The sequence below is a fragment of the Dama dama genome, chromosome 8 (assembly GCF_033118175.1).
Source record: "Dama dama isolate Ldn47 chromosome 8, ASM3311817v1, whole genome shotgun sequence".
NCBI lineage: Eukaryota > Metazoa > Chordata > Mammalia > Artiodactyla > Cervidae > Dama > Dama dama.
The window spans coordinates 43,026,612-43,043,758 of record NC_083688.1 but is presented as its reverse complement, the minus strand read 5'-3'; the positions used below and the strand labels follow the sequence as shown (position 1 = coordinate 43,043,758).

Here is a 17,147-nt window from a genome sequence, read left to right as displayed (position 1 = left end):
CAGGCCTGGCATGCTGCAGTCATGGGGTCACAAAGAGTCGGATACGACTGAACTGAACTGAACTGACTCCGTGCCCAACAACAACCTTGTGTATCACGGGAAGGAAGGAGACTGGAACATAGATATCATTATGCTTTTATATTTGAAGGCATTAAAAGATGGATAAATAAACTAGAATCATATAAAATGCTCTGAATGCTGCTAAATCATTTGTACATGATTAAGGAGGAAATAGTTTCTTCAACAGTGGTACAAATGTGAAGAATTATTATGGTGTTGATATTATCAGGTGGATGCAAGAAATGACAATGACATAATGGCAGCTAGAAGCCCCAGAAGGAGGGTATTACAGTAATCCAGGCATTTTCAGGAGAATGGAGAAGAGACAGATCCAGGGGAAAAAAGTTAGTTTCATAGTGTTTAGACATTTTTACTAAAGTAATGACTAATGTTAATTTGCTAAGCATTACATACTGAGAATATGGCACATCTTTCACATAGTGATCTGAATGCTTTCTAGATAATGGAATTTTCTCTAAACATTAGTAATGCTTAAATTAAACTTCTTTTTAACAAGTTAGATAATCTTGAGATTATAATTTAATGGAGCAAATTCTTCTTTTTCTTAAAAAAAGGATTTACATTAAGAAAGTACAGAAATTTCCTGACTATAGAGTTCCTACAGACCCCAAAATTGACAGGAAGATAATCCGAATGGAGCAGGAGAAAGCCTTTAACTTGCTGAAGAAGAACTTGGTGGATGCTGGTGGTGTTCTTAGGTATGACATTTCCATTGTTCTTATATTCACAAGTTACTTTGCTCCTTTTACAAGAATTCTGTCTATAAGAGAAATTATATGATGTTTTCCAATTATTCCATAAAGAAATGGTTTCTATAAGGTAGATGTTTTATTAGTAGCTCCCTAGGTATTAAACTGACTTGCCATGTGTAAGCCATTGAGTTTATCAGTCACATGTGGATAATTTTGACCAAAGAATTCTGTATACCATATGGAAGTTTTTTCCCAACATGATAAATTCATATTTAGAAACACTTTTTATTATATATTTAGTACTTTTTTGCAACCTAATTTACTATAGTCCACCAGGCTTCTCTGTCCATGGGATTTCCTAGGCAACAATAGTGGAGTGGGTTGCTATTTCCTTCTCTAGTGGCTCTTCTTGACCCAGGGATGAAACCCACATCTCCTGCTCTGGCAGTCGGGTTCTTTACCACTGAAGTACTTGGGAGGCACTTAATATGATAATGTTATATATAGTTTTTCAAAAAAATTATTCCTTCTCTTGATGAATATTAACATAAGTATGTGATTCTTGTGTTTTTCTAGTAATATAATTTTAAATATTTTCTCTCGTTAGGTGGTATGTACAGTTACCTACGCAACAAGCTCATCAGTATCATGAATTAGAGACTCCCTGCCTCCCTTTATCATCTTCCTCCTTTCCTATATCTTCTCTTGAAGAAGAAGAAACTGCAATTAGAGATGAGAATTGTACATTGCCTTCACGTCTACATCCTCAAGTAGCACATAAAATTCAAGAATTAGTATCACAGGGAATAGAACAAGTATATGCAGTTAGGAAACAGCTAAGGTACAGTAGAAACTAATTGTTCTTCTATGTTTTTCATTTTTGTTTGTTGGTTTAAATAATACACTTAACACTGTAGACATATTCCAGGAGATATGCTATCAGAATATATAGGGAATATAGTTTATTAATTTATTAAAATATTATTTATGAATTGATCACTTTTAGCAGATGTTTTGCAAGCCATGAGTAATGATTTGAATCACTCATTTGAGATATTCCATGTTCAGATTTGGCAAATTGGACTAATATTAAATGATATATATTTTGAATTATATACTAAATACCTTTATCAAAGGAAAATTTTTAGAAAAGATTTTTAAACATTGGCCAAGATATTTGTTTTAACCCATTTGATATGTGCAGTTAAATTTTATTGAAACAAAAGAATATGAGCAGTTTTTTGTCTAATGAAATTTTATATGTAGTACTCTGTGTGTGCATGCTAAGTCACTTTAATTGTGTTCGACTCTTTGCGACCCTGTGGACTGCAGCCTGCCAGGCTCCTCTGTCCACGGCATTCTCCAGGCAGGAATACTGGAGTGGGTTGCCATGCACTTCTCCAGGGGATCTTCCCAACACAGGGATTGAACCCATGTCTCCTGTGGCTCCTGGATTGCAGGTGGATTCTTTACTGCTTAGCCACTGGGGAAACCCCATGTAGTTCTCTGGTCTAATTTTATTAGTACTCAGGATATAATAATAATTATTATTATAAATATGAGGCACTTCCTATGTATGTGCCAAATATTATGCTAAGTACTTTATAGGCACAATCTCATTTATTCCTATGACTTTATAAATTTAGTATATCTATCCTCATTCTTCAGATGAGGAAATGGAGACTTGGGATGGTTAAAGAAATAGCTAGAAGTAAAGTCTACAACCTTGCTCTTCACCATGATTTGTGCTTCTTAAGTGACCTTATTCCTGCTGGTTATTTTATAGTGGGATTGGAACAACAGAATGAGTATTTCCCAGGATTATTTCTTAATTAATACATGACTTCTGTTTAACAGATTTCTTAGACGTTTTATGTGTATTTATGTTGGGCCTTGTTAGAACAGAGCCAAAGTTTGGTAAGCCATCCACTATTTAACTAAACCTAAATCTCAAGAACAAAGGTATGATACAGCTCTGCAATATGGGCTACTGAACATAATGCACAAAGCATGTGTATATTGAATTTTATCATTTCTTTTTTTATATTTACTTTTTATACCATCTTATGGCAACGTTGCCTTTTATTTCTATCTTCTCTTTGGTCTACTTGTAAAATTTGAGCGTATCATATTTCATATATTATCTGAAGACTTTAGAAAGCAATGAGATATGATGTTTATATGTGTAACTTCGGTATAGGCCCAGTCTGTCTTAGTTACTAGCTTGGTGTATGGCTTTGGGCAAATTACTTAATTTCTGTAGCCCTTAGTTCCCTCTTCTGTAAGTCGGAATGTTGATTATACTTACCTCACAAGATTATAGGATGGGTTAAAGGACATACTAGATGTAAAGTGTCCAGTTCAGTGACTGACAGAGTAAGCATTCAAAAACATACTGTTTGAACTGAAAATAGTGATTTCGTTAAATTCATAAAAATATCAAAGCTCATTCTAAGAGATACAGGTGTTTAACCAGTGAAAATATGACCTTTCTTTTAATCTGCATGAATTCTGTGACTTAACGTGTGGGGAAAAAAGTAGAAAAATGTAAATTACTTATAAAGCTGTAAATCATACTTTACAGAATTTTATGCTAAAAGAGAACCTTTCTCACTTGAACAAAATTATTAGGTTGCTAGATTGTTTATGTTTTTATTCTATTTTATATTTCCACAGAAAATTTGTGGAAAGGGAACTCTTCAAACCTGATGAAGTACCTGAAAGACATAATTTATCCTTTTTTCCAACTGTAAATGATATAAGAAATCACATTCATGAGGTACAGAAATCCTTGAGAAATGGAGATAATATATATAACTCAGAGATTATTCCAGCAACGGTATGATTACAACTGTGATATCTTGTTTTACTACAGTCGTCTTTCTCAGCTAATGCGTGGTTGCTATTAGGCCATATAAGTAACTGTGATGTAAGGAAAAGTAGTGTTTTTTCCCAAAATGTAAACACTGAACTCTCAGGTGATGATTTAACTAAAATGTTTTTTATTACTTCCATAAAAAGAAATTTAAGTAATTTCTATCCATGACTATAATAACAATAGTAATCTTCACTTAAAAATCAATATATTTTATCTCCATAAAAAGTATATCTTATTTATGTGACAGATATTTATTGAGTACATATATGAATATCTCCACCTCTTTTTAAATATGTCAGCAAGTTTGAATAGAATAGTATAGACTTGAATGTGATGATGTTGGTTCTGTATGCCCTCTGTGGATGTAAAGCTTACCTCATACTCTGATACTGTCATTTCCCCCAGAAAAGTGGCCATTTCTACCTACTCTGAAATGAGTAGAAACTACCCAGAAACCGCTGATAGTAATATACAGAATGGTTACCCAGAAATTACCCAGAAACTACTAATTGTAATACACACAATGATTTTGGCATTAAAATCTCGAATAACAATATCCTTTGCGGTCTACATTTTTACTCTCTAGATTCAGTAACTGAATAGTTTGAGATTTTTTTTAAGCTTGAGCTTCTCTTCTTTTCTATCCAGAACGCTTAGTTATTCACTATTCAAAATTCAGAAACTAAAACGGATTTGAGTACCATTCAGTCAATTCAGTCGCTCAGTTGTGTCCGACTCTGCGACTCCATGAATCGCAGCACGCCAGGCCTCCCTGTCCATCACCAACTCCCGGAGTTTACTCAAACCCATGTCCATCGAGTCGGTGATGCCATCCAACCATCTCATTCTCTGTCATCCCCTTCTCCTCCTGCCCCTAATCCATCCCAGCATCAGGGTCTTTTCCAATGAGTACCAGTAGTCTTTGTCAAATTCTTACTATCTGAACTTGGGAAGATAATTTATTTGAGTAATTAAGTATACTTATGCTTTGAGAATGTGAACAAGTGAAGAAAGTAGTTATAGAATAAAGCACATTTATACTATGATTGGGTAAGATATGACAGTTGCATTGCCATTTTAAAATAGTTTTAGAGATAAATGGTTTGTTCTTTTTACTGAAGTAAGTGTTCCCATTTCAGCTTCAATGGACTACAGATAGTGGGAATATTCTCAGAGAGACTGTGACAGTTACACTTGCAGAAGGTAGGTTATCTTGAATAATTCAATTTCAAGATATAAAATCAAGCAGTGTTAAAACTGGAAGATATTTAAGATATTATCTCATCTAATTTGTGGATAAGGAAACCATGGCCTAAAGAGTAAAGAGGCAAGAGCAACTACGTTAGGATTTATCAAAAAATACTTCTAGCTATTTAAATTTCCTATGTATATGTCAGATTTTATTCTTTATGATTGAAATTTTGAGGCTAATGATTATTAGCATGGTTTACTCTAAAGCTGGGCTAATTTCAGTAGTAATAACTCTGAGACACCTTGATCAGGAAACTATTGTCCATTTTGTATGGCTTGATTTTTCTCGTATGTTTACTGCTGTGTTCTCTCAATATTCCAGGCTTATTTCAGCCCTTTTGTTCTCTCTTCGAGAAATGTCTTTTCTCCTCTTCTGCGTGGCAAACTCCACTCACCACTCACCACTTGCAGTTTCTTTGGCTTTAGGTGCTTTCTTAACTTATCTCCCTATGTAGATTTGGATATTCACTCCTTTTTATTTACCTCTGCATTTAACATGCGATTCTTTGTTTATGGATATATATCTTTCATTATGATTTTGGAATTGTTTTTTTTTTGTAAATGCAAGTACAAAGTTTATTACCAGAGACATAGAACAAAAAATGGGACAGAGAAATGGTTAGTTTAGTTAAGATAGAGGGGCATGGCAGAGATATACACCCAGAGAGAAAGGGTGTTGGCATCCTCCCTAGTGAGGAGGAGCTGAGAATCATATTTTAATCAAATTCGTATACCTAGTTCTTATCATAGTGGCTTCTAAAAACTTAACACCTAAATAAATACTTTAAAATAAATTAATAATATATAGAATACAAATTTTTTTTATTCTCTGGCTATTGACCTTTAAGAGTTACTTTGCTTATAGAATAGCTTGCAAATTCTTTAGAATTATTCATTTGTTCTGTGTATATTTAATTCAGTGTGATAAATGCTGAGCATAGAAAAGTAAGTTTCTTGCTTCATTGAATTTAAATTTTAGGAAGGGAAAAAGACTACAATATATTCTAATTAATTACTGTAATGAATAGTAATAGTATTGCTATGAGAGAGAGTTGACAGTATTACCATGATAGTATTGTGCCAAACTGTGTGTGAACAGTGATATAGATATGTAACTTAGTCCAGAGAGTAGGGAAGGACATTTGAGAAAGGAACTTTTATTTTTACTTTTTTAAATTAGAGGACAGTTGCTTTAAAACGGCTGTTAGTTTCTGCTGTCCAGCAAAGTGTATCAACTGTATGTATGCACATATCCTCTGTTTTTTGGATTTCCTTCCCATTTAGGTCACCACAGAGCACTGAGTAAAGTTCCCTGTGCTATACAGTAGGTTATGGTTAGTTATCTATTTTATATATACTAGTAGATAAAGTGAATTTTAAACTGAGAACTGAATAATGAATAGGAATTTACTAATCAAAGGAATAGCATGTTTGAAGGCTAAGCAAGAAAGAGGATGCCATGTCCAAGGAACTTAATGCTTAAGTGGTCTTAAATAGAGACAGTGGTTGGAGATAAAACTGAATAAGCATAATAAATTTAGGAGGCCCTTTCACCTATCCAAATGAACAGTGATAGTGGTGTTGTTTGCAGTTGGTGACATTTATACAAGAATTAGGCACATTTAAGAGTTATCTTCAGTTCAGTTCAGTCACTCAGTCTTGTCTGACTCTTTGCAACCTCATGGACTGCAGCATGCCAGGTCTCCCTGTCCATCACCAACTCCCGCAGTTTACTCAAACTCATGTCCACTGAGTCGGTGAAGCCATCCAACCATCTCATCCTCTGTCATCCCCTTCTCCTCCCGCCGCCTCAGACCTTCAAGCATCAGGGTCTTTTCCAGTGAGTCAGCTCTTCACATCAGGTGTGTCATCTGCATATCTGAGGTTATTGATATTTCTCCCGGCAGTTTTGATTCCAGCTTGTACTTTATCCAGTCCAGCATTTCTCATGAAGTACTCTGCATGTAAGTTAAATAAGCAGGGTGACAATATATAGCCTTGATGTACTCCTTTCCCAATTTGGAAAGAGGCTGTTCCAAGTCCAGTTCTAACTGTTGCTTCTTGACTTGCAGACAGATTTCTCAGGAGGCAGGTCAGGTGGTCTGGTATTCCCATCTCTTCAAGAATTTTCCACAGTTTGTTGTAATCCACACAGTCAAAGTCTTTGGCATAGTCAATAAAGCAGAAGTAGATGTTTTTCTGGAACTCTCTCGCTTGTTTGATGATCCAACGGATGTTGGCTATTTGATCTCTGGTTCCTCTGCCTTTTCTAAATCCAGCTTGAATATCTGAAAGTTCACGGTTCATGTACTGTTGAAGCCTGGCTTGGAGAATTTTGAGCATTACTTTGCTAGCGAGTAAGATGAGTGCAACTGTGTGATAAGTTTGAGTATTGTTTGGCATTGCCTTTCTTTGGGATTGGATTGAAAACTGACCTCTTCCAGTCCTGCTGAGTTTTCCAAATTTGCTGGCATGTTGAGTGCAGCATTTTCACAGCATCATCTTTTAGGATTTGAAATAGCTCAACTGGAATTCTATCACCTCCACTAACTTTGTTCCTAGTAATGCTTCCTAAGGCACACTTGACTTCACATTCCAGAATTTCTGGCTCTAGGTGAGTGATCACACCACCGTGATTATCTGGGTCATAAAGATCTTTTTTGTATAGTTCTTCTGTGTATTCTTGCCACCTCTTTTAAATATCTTCTGCTTCTGTTAGGTCCATGCCATTTCTGTCCCTTATTGTGCCCATCTTTGCATGAAAAGTTCCCTTGGTATCTCTAATCTTCTTGAAGAGATCTCTAGTCTTTCCCATTCTATTGTTTTCCTCTATTTCTTTGCATTGATCACCGAGGAAGACTTTCTTATCTCTCCTTGCTGTTCTGTGGAACTCTGCATTCAAATGGGTATATCTTTCCTTTCGTCCTTTGCCTTTTGCTTCTCTTCTTTTCTCCATTGTCTGTAAGGCCTCGTCAGACAACCGTTTTGCCTTTTTGCATTTCTTTTTCTTAGGGATAGTCTTGATCACTGCCTCCTGTACAATGTCACGAACCTCCATCCATAGTTCTTCAGGGACTCTGTCTATCAGATCTAATCCCTGGAATCTATTTGTCACTTCCACTGTATAATCTTAAGGGATTTGAATGGTCTAGTGGTTTTCCCTACCTTCTTCAATATAAGTCTGAATTTGTCAATAAGGAGTTCATGATCTGAGCCACAGTCAGCTCCTGGTCTTATTTTCGCTCACTGTATAGAGCTTCTCCATCTTCAGGGCTCTGAGTGCATGGAACCTTTTGAAGGTGGTTGCCATTATCTTCATTACCTCTACCATAGTTTGGCCTCAGGTCAAATAATAAGGAGGGAACACAGCCCTGCCCTTCAACAGAAAATTGTATTAAAGATTTACTGAGCATGGCCTCGCCCATCAGAGCAAGACACAGTTTCCTCCTCAGTCAGTCTCTCCAGTCAGTCTCTTATCTTTCTCCATCAGAGGGCAGACAGACTGAAAACCACAATGGCAGAAAACTAACCAGTCTGACTGCATGGACCACAGCCTTATCTAACTCAATGGAACTATGAGCCATGGCATGTAGGGCCACCCAAGACCTTCGGGGTCATGGTGGAGAGTTCTGACAAAATGTGGTCCACTGGAGAAGGGAATGGCAAACCACTTTAGTATTCTTGCCTTGAGAACCCCATGAACAGAATGAAAAGGCAAAAAGATAGGACACTGAAAGATGAACTCCCCAGGTTGGTAGGTGCCCAATATGCTACTGGAGAAGAGTGGAGAAATGACTCCAGAAAGGCAGAAGAGACGGAGCCAAAGGAAAAACAGTGCCCGGTTGTGGATGTGGCTGGTGATGGAAGTAAAGTCTGATGCTGTGAAGAGCAGTATTGCATAGGAACCTGGAATGTAAAGTCGTTGAATCAAGGCAAATTGAAAGTGGTCAAAAAGGAGATGGCAAGAGTGAACATTGGCATTTTACGAATCAACGAACTAAAATGGACTGGAATGGGTGAATTTAACTCAGATGACCCTTATATCTACTACTGTGAGCAAGAATCCCTTAGAAGAAATGGAATAGCCATCATAGTCAACAAAAGAGTCTGAAATGCAGTTTTTGGATGCAATCTCAAAAACAACAGAATGATCTCCGTTCATTTTCCAAGGCAAGCCATTCAATATCACAGTAATCCAATTCTGTGCCCCGACCAATAATGCTGAAGAAGCTGAATGGTTCTATGAAGACCTACAAGAGCTTTTAGAACTAATACCCAAAAATGATGTCCTTTTCATTATAGGGGACTGGAATGCAAAGGTAAGAAGTCAAGAAACACCTGGAGTAACAGGCAAATTTGACCTTGGAGTACAGAATGAAGCAGGGCAAAGGCTAACAGGGTTTTGCCAGGAAAAGTGCTGATCATAGCAAACACCCTGCTCCAACAACATAAGAGAAGGCTTTACACATGGACATCACCAGAGTTATCTTAGAAACTGGTTATTGATTGAATAGGTGTGAGAGGTGAAGGAGTGGGAATGATCTGGGATGACTCTTGAGTTTCTTCCATGAACAGCTCATTGATAATGGCATTTACCGAGCTCAGCAGCACTGGCATAAGAGTAGAGTATTGGTCGCTGGGCAGAGGAGATCCTGAGATCAAGTCTGCAGAAGCGTGAGTACCAGAGTCGTTTCAGTGAAGTGGACTGGGAGGAAGCCATATTGGAATGACTTAAGAGTGAACAGGAAATGATTGAAGAAGTGTAGATAGTGTGGACAACTTTTTCAAAAAGTTTGCTATGGTACAGGGTTGAAGGAAAGTATGTTAGGAAAGGAGAGACCTGAGGAGGTAGGTAAAGAGGAAGGTACTTGATAGCTATGGTGATGGAAAGTTTATAGCTTCTCTTTTCTCTTCAAGTGAGAGTGCATCCAGTCCCATCACTTCATGGCAAATGGATGGGGAAACAGTGAGAGACTTACTTTTGGGGGCTCCAAAATCACTGCAGATGGTGACTGCAGCCATGAAATTGACAGACACTTGCTTCTTGGAAGAAAAGCTATGGCAAACCTAGACAGTGTATTAAAAAGCAGAGACATTACTTTGCCGACAAAGGTCCGTATAGTCAAAGCTATGGTTTTCCAGTAGTAGTGTACAGATGTGAATTCAACCATAAAGAAGGCTAAGCACCAAAGAATTGATGCTTTTGAATTGTGGTTCAAAAAAGTTGGAGAAGACTCTTGAGAGTCCCTTGGACAGCAAGGAGATCAATCAATCCTAAAGGAAATCAATCCTGAATATTCATTGGAAGGACTGATGCTGAAGCTGAAGCTCCAATACTTTGGCTATCTGATGTGAAGAGCTGACTCATTAGAGAAGACCCTGATTCTGGAAAAGATTGAAGGCAGGAGGAGAAGGTGACAACAGAGGATGAGATGGTTGGACCAACCAACTCAATGGACATGAGTTTGAGCAAGCTCCGGGAGTTGGTGATGGACAGGGAAGCCTGGTGTGCTGCAGTCCATGGGGTCGCAAAGAGTGGGACATGACTGAGCAGCTGAACAATAAAAAGGAGGAGAAAGGATCTCAGAAAGTGGCCAAGATTTGAGGAAAGTGGAGATTAAATATTATCCCTAATACAGAATGAGTGAAACATTGTAAGATTGTCCTATACATGAAGGTCCTACTGTGGTTGATGGTCATGAATTGGTATTATTAGTGGCAGAGAGTTTCTTCTTCAGTGGCAGTCAGCATTACATGTATATAGGCCCTGGAAGATACTTTCATCCAGAATTAGGATTTTATCGAGTGTGATGACCAAGGGACAGAAAGGAAAGGGAATTTAAGGCATTTCCAAGAGAGTAACTAAAATTATATACCCAGTCCTCTAAGCTGGATGGGAGAGAATTTTATTAAGGAAGACATTGATGGATCCGAAGAAAACTGAAGAATCAATTAACTGAAGATTCACATGAAGTTTAAGCACAGTAGTAGTGGAGTACCTGAGAAAAGCCACAGGCTTCCCTTGTGGCTCAGCTGGTAAAGAATCTGCCTACAATGCGGGAGACCTGCATTGGATCCCTGAGTTGGGAAGATCCCCTTGAGAATGGAAAGGCTACCCACTCCAGTATTCTGGCTTGGAGAATTCCATGGACTGTATAGTTCATGGGGTCGCAAAGAGTCAGACACGACTGAGCATCTTTCACTTCACCTGAGAAAAATCCCTGGAAGAATAGATGTTGTGGTCAGAGAATGGGATGTTTGAATTAGAGATTTTACATGTGGAATGATTATTTATTCCACATTTTACATGTGAAATGATTTATTTATCCCTAGATTTAGGGCATGCTCATAGTGATGGGAGACTGCAGCGAATTGAGGTGGAACAGTTAGAAATGAAGAAGCCTAGAAATGTGAGAGTACTGTTAATTCTTTCAGTAGTCCTTTGAGAAAAATTCTCTTATCCTGAATTTACAGATGAGGAAACTGAAGTTTAGAAACTATGTTAAATGGCATATTGCCACTTAACATGTTGCCATGGAAAAACCAGTACTTAAATCCATCCTTGTCTGACAGTAGGGCCATTTTTTAAAATTACTCAGTTACGTGGGTGCAGTATGCAGTATAGAAGCAATAAACAGTTGTTTTTTGTTTGGTAGGTTTTTTTTGGCTGCACCATGCAGCATGTGGGATCTTAGTTCCTTGACTAGGGATCGAACCTGTGCCCCCTGCATTGGAAGCATAGCACCTTAACCACTGGACCACCAGGGAAGTCCCATTAAATAATTATTGATAATTTGTTTTTGATTGACTTAAAAAGATGAATATATTTGGGTTAACATATAAGAATTACATGAGGAGGACTCAAATTCCCTAAGGACAATTACCTTAAAAATTTAGATATTTAGAAAAGAAAGAAATTTTCACTCCTATTCATTTATTCCTAAATGAGTTATTGAAAGAAATTTAATACTATTATTATTGAAGGCCTGCTTTATGCTAGGCATTGTCCTAGGCACTAGGGCTACCAAAGATGAATAAAGTTTCGTCTTTGTAACTGAGAAACTCAGTAGGTGCTCTATATCTGGAGAAGTGTAAGCCAAGTATTACAGCATGAAAAATGGATTGGGTTAGAACTACAGGTATAAAGTCTTTCAAGGAAAAAAAAATAGTTTCTTACAACCTATCCTAGCTGTGCTGAATTAAAATTACTGGAGGTTGAATCTAGGAATTTATATTTTTTTAAAGTTTTCTTAGTGATTCTGATGAACTACCTGGTTTTAGAAATAGTAGGCTAGATGACTAGATAACTTCTTAAAGTTCTTTGACTTTATTTCCTATTCCATTTCTGATAGTAAAGGTTCTAATAAAGTGTAGCCATAAAAATTATTTTAATTATTTTTTATATAATTTAGGTAATTCACAAGGAGAATCAGTTTCCAGCAAAGTGGAAACAAGTCAGACAAGGAATTCTTTGTCTCCTGAACCAGCCCACTTGCTCTCCTCCCTTTCTTCATTTCAGCCAAAAATATTCACACACCTGCAGGTAAGTATCCAATGTAATACCAAATTTGAGGCCCTTATCTTTCTTCCTCAGTCTCTCTTCTTTTCTTTGGGATTTTACAGAATTGTTATGGAATTATGAACATGATCAATGATGTTTTTATCATTAATTTTCTGACTTTTTTGTGACTTGATTTAAAATGATAATTTAAACAATATGTTTTGTAAAAGTTTGAATTGATTATGCATGCAAGAAAATTTAGTAGTGCAGTTTTCCTTTGGTTCTTGTTTCTGTCCTCACTTAATATTTGTTAGTAACTATACTCTTAGGTTTTATTCTAAGTTTGGGTCAAAAGAATAATACATTCAAAGCAAAAAACATACACAGTAAATTCAAACATTTGATATAACTCTTTTTGGTTCAAAAGGGTTTGCAGTTACAACCAAGATTCACTTCTGATGGATCACCAGCTCTAATATCAGTAAATAACCACCCCTCCTCCAGTCCTTCAAGACTTCTGGATTCAGTAGGAAGTGCTGTAATGAATAATAATTCTCTACTGCTTGGTCAGACTCATTGCCTTCAAACAGATACACCTCTAACCCCAAACAGTAGTATTTCTTCTACCATGAGTAACCTTCCAGGACCAGATCAAAATCTGGTTGCAGTGGATCAGCTGGTAGAAGTTGAAGATGTTGAAGATACAGAGACTCTGGAAGGAAATGTTCATCGGATTCTATTGGGAAATGTGCAGACCATACCAATACAGATTATAGACAGCCCGCCAGTTCTTAGTAAGTTAAAATCACTTTATGTTTTTTTTTTAACCTTTATGGACTATCATCAGTATTACACTGCAGAAAAAAAACTATTGTTTTTTACTCAGTGGTTATATAATATATAAATAAACCAGAAGAAAAAGAAGTTTTGTGAGCACGAGTTTAATAACTTGTAAACAATTTTTTTTCTTTATCAAGATTATTCATTCCCTAACTACCTAGTTTTACATGGAAAATCTGTGGTGATGTGAAATCAGGAAGGTCATTTTTGTATACATGATCAAGAATTAGATAAATTAAAAACTATTCAGTGTAAAGGTTATCATAGAAAAATTGCAACACACAAAAATGGGGTGAAGTTTGCAGATGTAAAGGTTAAAAAGGATTTTGAGTTGTAAACTTACATGTTGAGTTCTATGGAAATTGAAAGGGAATTAGGAAGAGTTGAGGACTTGGGTTTAATGTTACTTTCACTTTGGAATGAACCCAGTCAACATAGTGATAAACTCTGTGAATTCCTACCTGATGTATGCCACAAATTGTTCTGGATTACACATTTTTGTGGAAAGAGATTTGCAGTTTGCTTTGAAGAAAAAAAGTCTTCTTAGTAATTATCCTTAGGACATATATTTTCGCTCCATGTATGAGATAGTTCCTTCCAGAAAAGAACCATTGTCTTTTAAATTTATTACTTTTAAGAAAATTTATCCAGGGGGCTGTGGTAGTTGTCTCTAGGAAATATAGTGGAAGAGAGGGGCAAGGAATATACATGAAGTGATCCTCACAAATGCTCCATGAACTAGCCAGCGATGTTCCCATTCTGCAGATGGGGAGGCCAAACTCTGGGAGGTTTACATAATTGACTTAAAATCACATGTAGTAAGTGACAGAGAGGACATTTTAAGCCAGATCTGTCTGCCTCCAAAGCATCTTCCCGTTCCAGGATGCTGCCTCCCTCTGTTGTGCCAGGGTATTTCTGGGAGCTGTAGTTTAAATTGCCTTAAAAGAGACCCTCTTTGGATCTGAACTTGCATGATGTATCAAGTAAGATCATGATCTGAGAGACTATGTCACCTAAATATGAATTCTCAGGATTACTCAAATCTATCCTGCATTGGTTTTCTTGATATGGCATAAGCTACACTCTAACCCACATGTGACAATCATTAGGTTCGTTCAGTGAACTTCTGACCAAGTAGAATCCCCTTAACTTTGGTTCCCTGTAGCAACTGAAAAGCCGATATTTTCCGGAGAATTGGTAGAGAAAAAAACTGATAGTTTTCTGAGAAAGAGGAAGATTTTATCGTAGGTATCCTAGGTGCCAGATGTCAGTAGTGTTGCTAGTTTGCTGCATTTACATTAATTTGCTCATAAGTACTTTGAAATCAGAATGGTTATACTTTCTGAAATATTTCAGATAAGCAACACATAGCTGTGCAGTTAAATCAGAGCTATCATTTAAGATGTGGCATTTTTTTTCTGAAGTACTTATGTATTATGTAGTACAGTTTCTTTATGGAGAGAACATTTTTTTAAAATATATGAACATGTATGAAAACCATATGAATGGTAACACATCAGTGATTTGTAGTATATGCTTGATGTTTGTAAAAAAGAAAACAACAAAAAACATTTTCAAATAATAAGAGGCTTCCTGACTTTTGAGCACACAAGTATTTAAAGACAGTTAGGTTTAAGTTATGAGATAAGTTATGAGATATTCCTCATAATTTTATCAAATTATGGACTGCTTTTTGGTCAGAGTATCTTTGGAAGAGAATAACTTTGCAGTTTTCTTGGTTTCTTTTTTTTTTTTTTTCATCCTGAAGGAATTTAGTGTGAATGACCATTAAGATGTCAGAAGCACTGAGTTCTCAAATACACCAATTGATTTTCTAAATTACTTGATTCTCTTAGCAAAATACTGTTTTTGTGCTTTGCTTCTAAATTCATATAATTCTTAAGATTCCCGTATTATAAATTATATTAACCATTAGGGTTTTTCTTTTATGTTTGGTTTTAAAGTTGAAGAAAATTCAGAAGGTACCATTTCTGTGAACCAAGTTAAGCAAGAACCCAAAGAACCAGCATTGTCTCTGGAAGCAAAACCAAATTTGGACTGTAAGAAATTATCTGCTACATAAATTATTGAAGCTTTTCAGAATTTACAACTCTGGTGACTTCTGATGTCATAGAAAAAGAAGGTGAATGTTATCAAAGCACAACGTTGTGATAAGTGGACTGAAGACTGGGTCAATGAGCAGCTTTAATTCAAAACTGACATTTGTTGCTAACTCCCTATTTTTACCTTAAGAGATATTTTACTCTTATTTTATATAATTCTTATACTTTTTAATTATCACATAAGGAAGGCCAGTATTTCAGAAGATCATCTGAACTTATCCACAGTGATATAGTCTGAACACAAATAGTTATCTAATTCATCCTTTGAAAATATCTAATTTTGGTTCTTAAAAAAGAACATCAAAAACAGTATGTGAGTATATATGTGTGTGTGTGATGATTTTTTTAAGTTTTAAAAGAACTTTAAAGTTACGAAGAAAAATTTTAAATTAACAAGAGAATATCTGAAGTCTGTCTCATTTGGAAAGAAAAACAACAGATTTTGCATCATAATATTAAGCCCAACATTCACATCTGTGAAAACTGTGTAGTTGCATTTTAACTTCTGCCATAACTAGAAACAAGTAGTATATCAATGGTCATCTCATAGAAATTTACTGTGTCATGGTTAAGTACTGAGAATTTTAACTTGAGTCAAATAAGCAAGAGAAATAAATGCCTTTTGCATGGATTTATACGGTGTTATAGTTAAAAATACTACTTATGGGTTGAAAAATGTAGAAATGGAGAGAATTCAGAAAGAATAATAGAATTCCTTGGTGTTTATAGATAATCAGGGGAATTTTTTGATATCAGCAGAAGATGTTTTTTCCTATTTTGTATTAAAGAATCAGCTCTGGTTAGAGAAGAATTTGAGTTGTACTTATTTTTCTGTGCCAGAGTTCTTAATAAATTGATGGTATTTGAAAGATGGTAATCTTTCAAGGTAAAGATTTATAGTTTAAAATTTAGCTCAGATTTAAAACTTTAAAACAACTAGTGTGTTATATTTGCTTGTTGAATAAGCATATTTACTTCAAATACTAAATACATACTAATCAGTATATTCATTATAAGCTTCTCTTTTCTGGAAGGTTGGTAAATTAGAAATGTCAATTACAGCTATCAAGAAATCAACCTAAAGCCTTCTCCCACCCCCCCCAAGAGACCTTTTGTGGGTATATTTAAATTTTCATTTAAAAAATAATGATTTCCAATGCATATTAGTGTTTAATATTCAAAGCATGCATCATATGAAATTTAAGTTTAGTACTTTATATGAATATGAGTCTTTTTGGCTTTTCTAAGTTCAGTCTCACATTCTTAATTCACTTTAATTGTTTCAGGTACACAACATGTATCTAAGCATAAAGCACTGTTACGTTAGAAGTAGATAGAATTCTAAAATTCCTTGCTCTTTATATTTAAGCCCTATTTAACATAAAATTTATTATTTATACCTCTATTTAATGCAAACTTAATATTCAGTTACATACATGATTTTTTTCATGATTTTTTAAAATAAGAATTGCTTTTCCTTTTCCTAAGAATCGAAAATACTTGATGTCAGCATTTATAGAGGCAGGCTGCCAAATCTATGTTGTGTGTGCATGTGTGTGAAGTCAATGCTAAGCTGAACACAACTCTTAGTTACCTCAAACCCAGATTTTTCTTTGTGTGTACTTAATGGGCATATGTCCAAATTAATTTATAGTTTAATATTGCATTGTGGGTAATATTCTTTTCATTTGTTATTTCATAAAAATGGAAACTTTTTTCAGTATTTCAAATAATAGATCTTTACTTTTCACTAATGACAATAGATAATGATAGTTTCTTGA

The 17,147-nt window shown here is 35.7% G+C and overlaps 1 protein-coding gene across 15 annotated transcripts in view; it reads left to right on the top strand.

The window, feature by feature from the left end:
* CARF (calcium responsive transcription factor) overlaps positions 1–17,147 on the top strand; it is a 67,022-nt gene that overhangs the window by 37,238 nt on the left and 12,637 nt on the right. For 12 of the 15 annotated variants that reach the window (XM_061148981.1, XM_061148974.1, XM_061148979.1 and 9 more), the window contains 7 exons: positions 636–779; positions 1,381–1,614; positions 3,450–3,612; positions 4,791–4,854; positions 12,315–12,445; positions 12,831–13,197; positions 15,208–15,303. In XM_061148981.1, the coding sequence (XP_061004964.1) occupies positions 636–779; positions 1,381–1,614; positions 3,450–3,612; positions 4,791–4,854; positions 12,315–12,445; positions 12,831–13,197; positions 15,208–15,303 (1,199 nt within the window). Of the gene's footprint in view, positions 1–635; positions 780–1,380; positions 1,615–3,449; positions 3,613–4,790; positions 4,855–12,314; positions 12,446–12,830; positions 13,198–15,207; positions 15,387–17,147 lie in introns of all 15 variants that reach the window. The other 3 variants (XR_009693873.1, XR_009693874.1, XM_061148982.1) reach the window with 2 other exon arrangements.